This window comes from Phoenix dactylifera, chromosome 9 (genome assembly GCF_051530095.1).
Source record: "Phoenix dactylifera cultivar Ajwa chromosome 9, Ajwa_hap1_PhDact_Kaust_v1.1, whole genome shotgun sequence".
NCBI lineage: Eukaryota > Viridiplantae > Streptophyta > Magnoliopsida > Arecales > Arecaceae > Phoenix > Phoenix dactylifera.
Window position 1 is genome coordinate 25863750 of NC_143198.1, and position 13276 is coordinate 25877025.

A 13276-nucleotide genomic window follows, 5' to 3' on the forward strand; every position below is an offset into this window, starting at 1 on the left:
GCTGCTAACAATTAACTGATGAACTCACAGCAGCTGGGAAAATAATTAATAACCACATCTCCAATGAGTCTCTGTTCGCTCATACAAAACATCTGTAGTAGAAGCCTGAAATCTGTTTCGACCTGCAGTTTGGAGAGCTTAAATGAAGACATTTCCAACTGAATGTTTTCTAGCCCAAAAGTTAAAGCATGTGAAGTACCAGCTAGAACTAATCGCTCGGACACGGAACAAACCTCTGCTAAGACTGGCATGAAATTGATTTTATCTGTTGAAATCATACGCATAAACATAACATTCAAGAAAGAATCTTACCATCTCAGAAACTGAACAAGTATTATGTTCACGCTGGAAAGCTCCAATTATTATGTACATCTTTTGTGATGGACTAGCGTACTCCATACGCCTTTCTTTTATCACAAATGGATTACTCCAGACCAGTCATCATTAAGCTTGAAACCAAGAACGAAAAACTAAAGAAAGATGAATATGTTGTTGCAATGTCAAGAACCGCGCATCGAAAGAGGAGAAACTGATATACTTCTTTTTTGCTTCACAAAGCGAAAATATTAACTGCCATTTCAATAAACACTGTTCCAATTTTTTTCCTGTCATTGTCATTGATATACAGAAGATATTATACCCAAAAAGAAAAGAAAGAGGACAAAAACCCCAAAATTCAACACTAAATTTGGGGGACTGTGACCCCAAAAATTTTCCAAGTTAGCATGACATCTACATTGCAAAATAGGGAAGCAACTTGTTACAGGCAAATTTTAAAACTCTAATGTGACTTCACATAAACTTCAAGCATGTCATCGTTCTCCAAGCCAAGGCCTTCTGGTGTTTCTGCGGGACTGACTTTATCCCCATCAAAACAAAAGACCAAGTTTTCTAGCTTGAGCTGAGCCTTCTCAGCATACATCTTAAAGAGCCTCTCAAACTTGTCATCCTTCAATTAACAATAATTTATTTATTATAAAGGTTATCAGCTTTAGGGGAGTAAAAGAGCATCAAGTCACTGAACAAACAATTGAAGCTCTAAAGCATGAAGATTGAAGACAATAAAGAATCCATCTTAACATGAACATGGAAAAAACAACAACAACCATGCATGACGAGAAAGAAACATACAATTTTTTTAGTTCTGCAACAAGTAATTGACATAACTATACAATTTTGCCTATCCATGACAATTTCAATCAGAACCGAAGTAATTCATGTTTGGAATAAAAGGCCACATGCCTGTTGGTAGGCCCTTTACAGGCAGAACTTCCATTCATGGGATTAAAGATTTGCCAGAGTATTTGGCCAATTGTTTGCTTGTGTAGCTCAGCTCTCCACAAATATTTTTGAGATATAAATGTAGATTTGCTTGACTGTTAAAAACGAGGGATGGGACAAATGAAAAAGTATTGAAGCCCAACTTCACCCCACCTACATACAAAGAGCGCAACTATACCCTGCCCCAACACAAGCAGACATACACAATGAGATAATAAGTTATGACTGAAATATCAAATATTTTCATCAAGATATGACAATTATAAGAACATGAAGCACAAAATATCAGCTATGGACAAACTTTATGGGGGTGTTTGGTATAGGGTGATCATCCCAAGATCAAGGATGATGCGGATAGAGATGATGAGATCACCGTGTCTGGTTGCACCAAAGTGATCCTATATGGCAATGATCCCAAATCACTCCTACTTCTTAAATCACCGTCCAACCTAGTGATGGAATACCTGTCCTTGAGGTCAGGTATCCAAAATCACCCAAGGCGGTGATCTTGGACTAAGATTTGGAGACAAAAATGCCTCCTAGTCTAGCAGAAAAAATTGGTATATCAATATACTGTTAATATATTATATCAATCTTATATATATATATATATATATATATTATATTATATTGATTTTACATATATTGTATGTATGATAATATATTATATTATAATATATTATTAATCATATTATTTCATATTATTATTCAATAATAATTTCAAATTGTAATAGAAATATATTATTGCACTTTATATTTATATAATGCAATTGTTTAATATATTACAAGTATAAATAAAAATATTAGTTCTATAATAACAATAAATATATCTTTTAGGATTAATAAATATATTTTTATGAATTATATTAATAATTTATAATATTAATAAACATGTTAATATTTTATCATAATATACTTATATGATTCATGAATATATTTTTATGGAACATATTAGAAATAGTTTTGGTATTACGTGAATTTGGATTTCCGTGGAATACTAGACAAGTTATCCGTGGATAGAATACAGCATACCAAAAGCGGTGATCTTAGATCACCAAGGATCGGATGAACCCGAGATGAGGATCACCAAACACCACCTATAGGAACAAGCATGAATTTTCAGCAAAAAAAAGACAAGCATGAATGCCTAAAGCAAGAAGAACATTTACTAAAAATACAAGAAAAAGCATTATGGTGTGATGTCAACAATTTAATTAATATTCAGTTAAACAACAAACTAGGAAGAAGGATTGGAAAGTTTGGTGAACACCAAGTTCAAGATGAATAGTAATAATGATAAAAAGGAAATCTCAAATTTTATACACACAGAAGTTCCTGATTTCACAAACATGGATTTGCATTTTGGTAAAAATTTTAGGACTGCCAACCAACATGGAAGTCCAGTATGGTCATAAGTCATTGGTCTACAACTTTTTCTGAACCCTGCATCTGATTTTGTAACCAATGCTAGAAACAACTGCGATGGATAGAAGGATTCATGTCCCCATCATGTAACATCAGCAGTTCATAGTACATCATATAAAATTAATGTAATAAGTGTTAAAGCATATATAGATGTAACCCAGATGAACCAAAGGGAAAAAAATGTATGGAGCGAGAAAAAAATGTCAGTAGTCCAAAGATGTAACTAATAATGACAACACATTGGAGTTTGATCAAGGAAAACAAAAATGTTTAGGTTCAGCTATTCTCTCTTCTCCCTAGTAACTCCTTTCCTTTCTTCTTTCTCACTATTTGCCTCACTTCATTACTATTCCATAATACTTTTCTCTTTCAGTATCAATTTGTTGCACCACAGATTAGATCGATAGATATATCAAGACTGATCAATTTTTTGACCCAACTCTTTTACTTTTGATTCTATAAGAATTCTAGAGAGCCTTTTTCCTTAGTGTTGAACCCTCTTTACTAACTAGATATATTAAAGTAGAACTATAGCATCAAGTTTTGCAGAAATCTTTGCTGTTACTTGAAATTCGACATTATATCACCCCCAAAAACCCTCTCTAAAAGCCCTGAAGCTTCTAGAGAAATCTATCAAATCCCATTTCAAAACAATAGGGCAGACTTAGAAAGTTTCCCTATTTCCTTAATCCACAAAAATCACTCATTTCTGTCTTGACTTCTGACATTGAACAGCAAGTAGTAACTTTCAATCAAAATCTATAATATAATAACTTAAGGTCCATCATCATATACAAGCTGGCCCTCCTATTGGTCCAACATCAACCTATACACAAGAGCTGTATTCTTGCAGTAGACTCTGACATTAAAGCACACTTGAGAAAAAAAATTGTTGCAGTGTAGCTGGAGTACATAACATTTGTCTGCTACTACCAAAAAATTTGAGTTCAATGAGACCAGAACTAGGACCCAGCATGAAGATCCATTAACATGTATCCTACAAAGTTGTCCACAATTACCAACAATATCACTAGATATTAATTCTAACAGCATGAGATCTCTTTCTTTCAATATAATCAAGAGATTGTAAACAAGTCTAATGCATATGTGATAAAATCTGGGCCCTTCTATCAAGCTTCAGAATATATAATGAGTCCTAAAAATATACAACTCTAGATAGAAATGTAGAACTGAAGTTAACATAGAACTGTGTTGAAAGTAGTACCGAATACACGCGGAACTGCTTTTGTCCATCCTTGCCCTGAATAGATATAATAATTTTTTTCCTTTCAACTTGTGGTTTTGATGGTTGACTCGCTTTGACTTCTGGAATAGGTTTTCCAGAACTACTAAGTTCTGTTTTGGCAGACTCCATTACTGCTCTCAACACATCCTGAGCTGATTGAGCTAATGATGCCAACTCCTGCTTCTGTAATCTAAATTACAGGGAATATTAATCAGTTACATCATTATGGCAAGTTACGAATTACAATTTGATCCAATATCATCATTCAGCCACAATGCTGAATTGAGATTGTTGCATCAAATATCTATTTTCTTTAAACATCATGCTGAATGAGTTCAAATATTAGAAACAGATCCCATAACGAGTATAAATATTTTATTGGAGATTATTATATACACAAATTTACATTTTCCATGCCAGGAATCTAAATCTATAAATTAATTACAGTGTATTGCAAAAACAATTAAACAAGAACATATATATTTTGGCAGGTTACATCATAATTAAAATTGCTCGTAGTATCATGAGTTAAATGATTGACCAAGGAGTAGATATGAGAACTTAAACAAACTGACTGATGATCACATAAACAAAAATAAGTTCAATCTGAAATTTCCATAAGTAGATATGATTGACCAAGGAGTAGATATGAGACTTTAGATTTGGAACTACCAGTTGGTTTTCATCCTGTAAGTGTTATACTAATTAGAGCACAGTGTCATCAATGACATGACATATGAGACCAACTGGTAGTTCCAAATCTAAAGTCTTCATGTCTATAAACACTTAAGGATGCCAATCGCTTCGAAGCACATATGCAAGGCACAATGTAAATCTCAGATGCCTCAAAGTCACTTTTTTCTCTTTTCGAATTCCTTTTTATCAATCTGAATACTCAAAAATTGAGGGTCAAATTTTGGAGATATGCCTAATTGTACATTTAAACATGATATGAATTTTACATATTTATTAGTATTGAAGAATAAATCCAATAATATGTTAATCAAATTCTTATAACACTTCTAAAGGTGACCTTAAGGCTAATCAAACCTGAAATTAGAGCTTCCTTGCAGGGTTAATGAAGTAAAGCAGTCTCTCTCTAATAGAAAGGGAGGGAAAAACCCACCCAACATTCATTAAGAAAATGAAATAGCTACAAAAAATACTCAGAAAGGAAAAGAAAAGACCCAGAGGAAGTTGAGTTGGGATGGGGAGAGAAGAGATACAAGTAATGGACTTAGCAGGTCTGTTAGGGACAGACAAAGTCCAGTCCCACAAAAAGTTCACGTATCAAACATATTAGGTCTTCCCTTGCACCGGCTTTGTTGGAGAGGACTCTCTGATTTGGTCAAGCCATAAGCACCAGCAAATAACAAGGGATCCTAACCACGTAGCTAGTGAGGATGAATTTTCTTAGCAGACCAGGTTCCCCAAAAGCAATTAAGGGAATGCAACCGGCCCTTGACTCCGATCTTGTCTTCAAAAAATTTCCAAATGGAACAAGAGGAGCAATCAGCAGGTGGTCCATGGTATCCTGAGATCTCAAGCAAAGTTGGCAGCAAAGGGGAGCTGGGGATAACTCTTTGGCCAGATTTTCCTAGGTGAGAATTTTATTATAGTATCTGTCCAGAAGAATATGATTTTGGGAGGTATAGGTGTCTTCCTAATTCTCTTTGCCCGAATAAACTGAGAATGTTGCTTGGGCTTGCTCAGGTTCACATAAATAGACCTATAGGATTCATGCCATTACTACCTATAGCATGTCAGACATTTACCAAGGTAAATTAGAAATATAAGCATGGACATTGTTAAACATGAAGATTTGATCAGATCGTATTGGCAGTCCGTTTGACAGCCTCACTTGTTTGCATTGGAATGTAAGTCTGGTGCGGACACCAGCCCTAGATCATCGATCAGGTACATGTATAGTCCCAGATGCAGGAGGGCAGCCCACCCGGTGACCCTTTGGTTGGGTGATGGATTATGAGAGAGAGAGAGCTTATTTGTGGGTATTTAGGTCTTTTCCTCTATAGGGGTATTTTAGAAATTTTTTCTTGTCATGTTGCCTATATAAAGGCTGGTGGGGCTTTTTAACATTTTGGTAGTTATTTCATAATGTATTTGTTGGTGGATTCCAACACCCCGCCGGTAGATTCTGCGCGTTGATCTTCATTTGATTATTGTTTTTAAAGTGAGGTACTCAAATTAGAGCTAAATTTGTCATTTAATAATAGCCAGCTATCATAAATAAAAGAAAATGCTATATGTGCTCCAGAATGTACTTGGAATGGGTGTCAAACTGGTTTTCTGTTGACTATTAAGGGCGCAATAGGCATTTTGGCATTGCAGAGTACCCCAAACCCCCATGTACCACACACACAAAAAAACCCACTTTGCACTCATTCTGTGTACATTTTGAAGCATGCCTAGCAGCTCATAAACATAAAGAGAAACTGCCAGAAGTGCCTATGAAAACGACACCTAGAAACACAATGACACTGAATAAATTTCTTATACTTGCAATTGTAAAACTACAGTAACATTTCTAATCTCTTCGATCCAGCATTTCATGGCTCCAACATCTCTAATCTCCTCCATCGAGCATTTCATGGCTCTAAGAGAAACATAAATTTTTAACATCACATTATCTAAAATTTTGTTTAATTTTTGTAGTTTTCCAAGAACCCTACCTAATACCCATATTATAATGCTATACCTGCCAGCTTACATATTTAAGTTGCATGTTTCACCAGATGGGTTTATAAAGAAATGTCACTTTGTATGATGTTCGTAAGCAGCAAGGTTCATAATGAATTTCAACTATAAAGTTCTGTATTAAAAAAAATGTAATGAGATTAAGTGATTAGCAGGTGAATTGGATCTCTTCCCTAGGTCTCTCCTGTCTTCTTGACATGGTTTAGGAGCCTGCAGCTTGGTGTGTTATTCTCCTTCGATCTGAATCCAGATCACTGTTGCTCTGCTTTAACCAATCGTGCACAATCAGGTCAACTTTTTTTTATGCTATTTCAGAAAGCAGGTTCATCTAGCCTGATGTTCACATGCTCTTGAAATAGACTCATTGCAGTCCTCTTAAATATATTTGCCAGCGATCATGTTCGCAATTCCCACGACATCAATGACCAATTTTGACCAAATTTGATTAAAAGTTTCTCAATCACTGGTTAGGTCATTGAAGAAAATAATTGATAGCAATATATAGCCATCAACAGTTATTCATTTTAAAGGATTCTGGCATAATCATTTTTCTTTAATAGGTGATGTCTAGAAAGATGTATCATCTTTGACAACTAACGGGAAAAACTACCATATTTCATGGGTTCACTTATTTTTTACCTAAATAATCACATCCAGCTCCGATAATCCATCTCGGGTACGTATTTTAGACAGATATGTGTTAGCCACTTGGATATCTCTTTTCGATTACAGTTTCTAAAAATTGTTAGAGAGTTAAATTCTTCTAACAAAGTGTTTGACCCACTACAATAGTGTTAAAGGTGGGCTTTTTATTCTTTTTATAGATTGGTCAAAAGTATAGGCACTAAAATAATTTTAAAATATTTTTCATTGTCAATAAGAGAAACAATTCTCTAGACACTCGTTGAGCTTCCACAAATTTGAGCAAATTCTTTGAACTATTGCATCAAAATCCTTCAAATCCCCAAAAAGGGAATGATACAAGTAATTAAATCACCCTAGGCGCAACACTCCACAGTCCACATACCATAGTAGAATGCATTACACAGGAAACAGAAGAAAAAAAAAATCTCACAGTTTTCTATTATTAACAACCTTAATGGTATTACCAGCCATAAACGAGAAAAAGGCACAAATTTGGATTACTACAGGTGGTTATAACTGCAAAATAATATAAGAAGATCCATCATCGTATCATCATCATCATCCAAGACTTTTCCCATCAAAAACTGGGGCAGATATATAACACTACTCAAAGTTGAGAAAGCTCCATTAAAGAATGAGCAGATTTTACTAGCAGCTGTCAGCTTGACATCAATCCCGTAACATCAGTGGCAAATTTCCTGACCAAGGAAATTAAAGAGCGGCTTGCCATTGAATGAAGATGACCAGTTAGCGGGTAGATACCTTATAGGTTGCAGTATAAACTCAGCCAATCAAGGGAACAATCCTCTAAAAGTCCCCTAGACATGCAAAAAAACTCAAAGAAGGAATACGAATTCTTTTGATACAGGAAGCTGTCTTCATCACAAAGGTATAAATAAAGCGAAAGAAACGGGGGAAACAGTCCCAGCAAAATAATATAAGAAACTACCAAAAGGTCCAAGTTTAATTTTCTAGACAAAATACAAAATTCTTGAAGTACAAAAACAAGCGTTGTTTCAAGTATACCTCAGCTCCCGAAGAGTCTTATCCTCCTGCAATGCCAATCCTGAACTGGGGATCCTCTGCGGCGAAGGAGGCAACCAATCCTCTTCTTCTCTCTCCTTTCCACCCTTCTCATCATCATCATCTAAAACAACCACATCCTTTCGGCTCTCCTTCACCTTTCCATCCTCAAAATTCAAAAACAAAAAGGGAGAGAGAGAGAGAGCATCTAGTGGAAAAAATCCACAAAACGAAAGGGGAAAAGGCGTAAGTTGAACGAGATGCAACTTACTGTGCGATCAGCTGTCTTCTTCCGCTTCATCCCAGGAAAGATTGGAACCGAATCCAAGTCGTCATCTGCCAATCAAACCCTAGAAGTGAGAAAAAAATCCAAAAAAAGGTATAATCTCGATAAGAAGACCGAGAGGGAAAGAGAAGACCGTCGAAGTAGGGGAAATCCGCTGGCTGGACGCGGCTGTAATCGAAAAGAGGCTCTAGTTCTTCTCCAGGCTCGTCCTGCCGAACGAATTAAAGGAGAAACAGAGAAGAAGTGAGGGAGAAGAAAAAGAAACCCTAGAAATTTAGCTAGAAGGAACGCAGAGAGAGAATAATTAACCATTGACGAACGAATTGATAGCGTTCGAAGGCGGAGACGGCTATTTGGCGTCGATACCTTCGTTGAACCAAAGCCGGGAACTGTTTGTAATCCTTTTTCAACCGGTGGTGATGGGAAATGGCCGCGGGCTTTCGACGCCGCCGCCGCCGAAGTTTTGGTGGGAAGCACCTCCAAGTTCTTGGAGCGCTGCAAACGGGTCGGGCCAGATCGGGCTTCGAATTATGATGTTAGATCCGAGCCCAACTTATTATTTGATCAAATCGGATCCAATTTGCAGTTTGAATCTAGGGTTGGCGATACTCAACCATTTAACCTATTTAACTTATTTTTAATTTGTTGTAGATCGAGCTAGATTGTCTGTTTAGTAAAATTATCATATTCGGGTTAGTATTTTTGCCCTATTTAATCCACAGGTTATATTTGAATTGATAAATTTTTGATCTATCGTGTGTCCAACCCAATCTGTATCTTGCTCGACCTGACTGGATTCACCTGATTGCCACCTCTATTTCAATCAAACATCTAATTATATTTTTTAACTAAAATATAATAATTAATAATTAAATATAATATTAGTAGAAATTATATAAAATTGAAAAGTGCCGGTTTAAACTTGATTTTTTATTCAAACTTTTAATTTCATCCAAGTAATCCTCCGTAGTTTACAAGATACAATATTTATATAACTAGAGGGCACTACAAATAAGTATCCACTAAAATAAATAATAAAATACGAATGCTTAAATTTAATAAATTAAAAATATATAGAAGAAGATGTAATTATTTAAATAAAAAGAGGAATTAGTTTAAATGAGAGTTCATCGAAGAAATTATAAAATATATTTAGGGCGAAGAAGGAGGAGGTTTATATAATTTGAATTTTTTGATCCGGCAAATTAGATTCAGGTTGGGTTGGGCCTTCTTTTGTTGACCAAAACTAGATCTGGATGATAGATGTGCCAATCCAGGTTGGGTTGGAAGATATTAGACTCAAAGGTGACTTAGAATCATTTGGAGGAAAGATTGCAGAGGTGGTTAAATTAGCTGCGGAATTTTTTTTCTTGTTGAGAAAAATTCTGCTGTTTGTTTCCCATGAAATCGCAGCAATTAGATGATTACCAATTGCAGATTTCTGGGAAAGAAACTTTTCCTGTAGCAGCAAAACTCTCTGGAGTTTCAAGTACTCCAAGGCATGCCACCTTCCAGATTTCTTTGACAAAATGACAAATTATGAGGATATGACCTAAGGATTCATTGGGATGATCACAAAGAACACAGTGTCCAAGTATCTTTTAAATACGACAAATGTTTTCCGTGGATATTGGGTGTAACATTTGTACAGGGAGGCCAACCACATTGCAGATTGATTGGCAATTTTTTTCGTTTTAAAATAAATTCTGGTTGGCAAATTTTAGAAGGACATCGGCACATAAACATGATTGAAGCTCAAGCTTTCCTTTTATGTAATTTTTGTTTTATTGATACTTTACAGCTCTCAACTGAGAGATAACGTAACTATTGATATTCAACTCTCTCCTCTATATCACTACTCCCATGCAACTTAAGTTTGGATAATTTTGAAGTCAAGTTATCCATCAATGCCCTCCTTTGACTGTCTACAAAGCTTAATTGACATTCGTTAAAAACAAGGGATGCAAGGATATCGTGCAGACTTATGTTTAATCCCGTATTGATTATTCGCCAAAAAAATTTTAGATACTTATACAGGACTAAAAAATCTAAAAAAACCTTCCGACTAGTTTTTTTGGATAAGGTATCAGAGTGGACTCGGTTCATGACCCATATGGACTAAAGGACATTGCAGCATTGGCTCATTAGGCTAATCACATGTCGATCGTGGTGTTTGTGATTAGATCTGGATAGATTTAAACCTTTAGCCTGATGAGGACGTCAGGGTTTAAATGGAGGGAGTATGTGACGATCCGTCTTCGTTAGGATTTAAATGGAAGAAGTATGTGAGGATCTATAGGGGCATATATTTAGTTCCACATTGGTTATTTGTCAGAAAGATTTTGGATACTTATACAGAACTAATTAAGGAATCCAAAAAATATCTTTCAGCTAGCCTTTTTGGGTGAGGTCCTATGTTATGACAAATCGTATCAAAGCGAACTCGGCCCATAGCCTATGTGGACTAGAGGACACTGCAGCATGGGTTCATATAAACTGACCACGGACCGATCGTGGTGCTTGTAATTATATTTGAATAGATCTGAACCATTTGCCTGACGAGAATGTCAGGGCTTGAACAAAGGGAGTATATGAGAACTCATACGGGCGTGTATTTGGTCCTACATCAGTTATTATTCGCTGATGGGATCTGTGATATTTATATATGAATAAGGAACTCAAAAAATATTGTTTGACCGGTCTTTTTGTGTGATCCTGAGTTATTTCAGAGGAAACAATGCAATCCTTTCAATGCATATCTTTTTGCCTAGTGCCTGGCTGAAAAGTTCTATTCTTTACCATCAGAATCAGCTGGAGCTAATGATTCCCGTTCTGGGGTACCGTCAGCTCTGTGAGCCCTAACTTATTCGCATCAAGAATAGTCTACTGGGTACCCCCATCCTATGGTCTGAAGAGGAAGTAGGGCCGGGATACATCATTAAAGATCACGGGTTCATGGGATGAATAGTATTTGGCTTGAAGGAGACTACCCCATGGTGATCGAATGGATTGCACAGTATCAACAGAGGTCGTCGAATAATGCAACCTTCTACAGACTCTCACACGCCATCTTTAGAATTTTTCATGGCCACCCATGGTTTTAGAGAAGCGAACCAGCCTGCTGATGCTTTAGCTAGGCTTCCTGAAACTGTGGTACGACTGCAAATAAGAACTAAGAACTCTAATTTATGGCTGATGGTGGGAGGTCCTTTCCCCGTTTGCAATTTTTGTTCCGTTTTTGTTTGGGGTCTCTGACCCCATATGAATCCCCAAATAGAAGATACATTTCTAGCTTCCATCTCTTCTGACTACGAAAAAGATTTCCCAAATTTACCAAAAAAAAGCTTTCCCCGATTTTCGTTTTTCTATTTATAGCCACCGATAGCAGGAGGAGAAAAAAATTCAGAAAGGAAACTTTATACATTTATCTCTACACAGAAGTGGACCTCATCACCTTAAGATGGTCCATCACAGCCCAACATGCTGCGGCCCCCAGGTTTGAACCCCAGCCTAGTCGGGCTTAATTACCAAATATAAAAAGTGAACAAAAAGAGAACAAAAAGTGAAAAAATGGGGAGATATAAAAGAACTATACTAAGAAACACAACCAAGGAAAGCTTTTCCCTCCAACTTCTTCTTCTTCTTCTTCTTCACTTCAAATGGTGGTCAGCTCCCTCGAAGCTGCCACGGACTTGTAGATCTCAAGTATAAGCCTCTGCTCGAAGTAGCTGCCGGCGTCGACTCGGACCGGACGCCGCTTGGGGATCCGCTTGTCCCAGAGCGCCTCCGGTCCGTTGGGCAGCACCAAGGCCGACCCCTTCCCGGCCAGACCCAGCATGGCATCCACGTACGCGTCCCTGAGCCGGGCCAGCAGCCGGACCGGCGACGGGATCTTTATCCGGATCCTGAAGAGGGGTCGGATCCGCCAGAACCGGCGGTTCCCTCCTCGACCGGACCCAAATCTCGTCACCCTCGCAGCTTTCTTCCGGTAGCCCGTGCCATCCACCCTCTCATACTTCCTCCTTCGCCAGTACAGCCTTATGCCCCTGTAAAACCTATACGGAAATGCCTCCGTTTCCATCTCTCTCTCTCTCTAAGGTGGTTTGGTGGATGAGGAGAAGAGAAAGGTGGGATGTTTAGTTGGAAGGAATTCTATTCACAGTGGAATATAAAGAGTATGATATCTAGGAGTAGGTGGGTGTTTGTACATTGAGGAGGAGGAGGAGGAGGAGGAGGAGGAGGAAACGAGATAAACATTGGATGGTCAGCATAAACGGTTTGACGCCTACCTTAACCTTTTTGCGTGTCTGTTTTGGATTGCCTCTGAGATCAATTTCCTCTTTGAACTTCTAGAAACGGCTTGAAAAATTCTATGGTGTGCGTGCGGCTCTATCGCCTTTAGATGTCATTGTGCTTCCACGATAAATTTAATGCTGATTGCTACTACTAACGGTATATATTAGAAATTTGTACAATTAGGTTTAGCTGATATTTATATCTTTCAAAGACTAGGAACAATTCATTCTACCAAAAACAAAAAAGACTAGGAACAATTCCACCTCTATGATTAATTTGTATGACCAAGTTGATCTGGACATCTATATCGCCCATGGACTATCAAATTGGCAGCATGCATGCACACCATGCTCCGGGAT

General features: G+C 37.1%; 2 protein-coding genes across 2 annotated transcripts; both read right to left on the reverse strand.

The window, feature by feature from the left end:
- Positions 1–659: 659 nt before the first annotated feature.
- On the reverse strand, positions 660–9119 carry LOC103715151 (uncharacterized). Its single transcript, XM_026807712.4, has 6 exons — positions 8988–9119; positions 8755–8830; positions 8607–8671; positions 8339–8502; positions 3932–4142; positions 660–949 (listed from the first exon to the last, which is right to left on the reverse strand). The coding sequence occupies exons 3-6, from the start codon at positions 8634–8636 to the stop codon at positions 782–784; spliced, it is 573 nt and encodes a 190-aa protein (XP_026663513.2). The 5' UTR covers positions 8637–8671; positions 8755–8830; positions 8988–9119; the 3' UTR covers positions 660–781.
- Positions 9120–11981: 2862 nt separating this feature from the next.
- LOC103715150 (uncharacterized) lies at positions 11982–12841 on the reverse strand. Its single transcript, XM_008802687.6, has one exon. It carries the CDS (start codon positions 12700–12702, stop codon positions 12277–12279), a length of 426 nt encoding a protein of 141 aa, XP_008800909.4. The 5' UTR covers positions 12703–12841; the 3' UTR covers positions 11982–12276.
- Between the last annotated feature and the right edge of the window lie 435 nt (positions 12842–13276).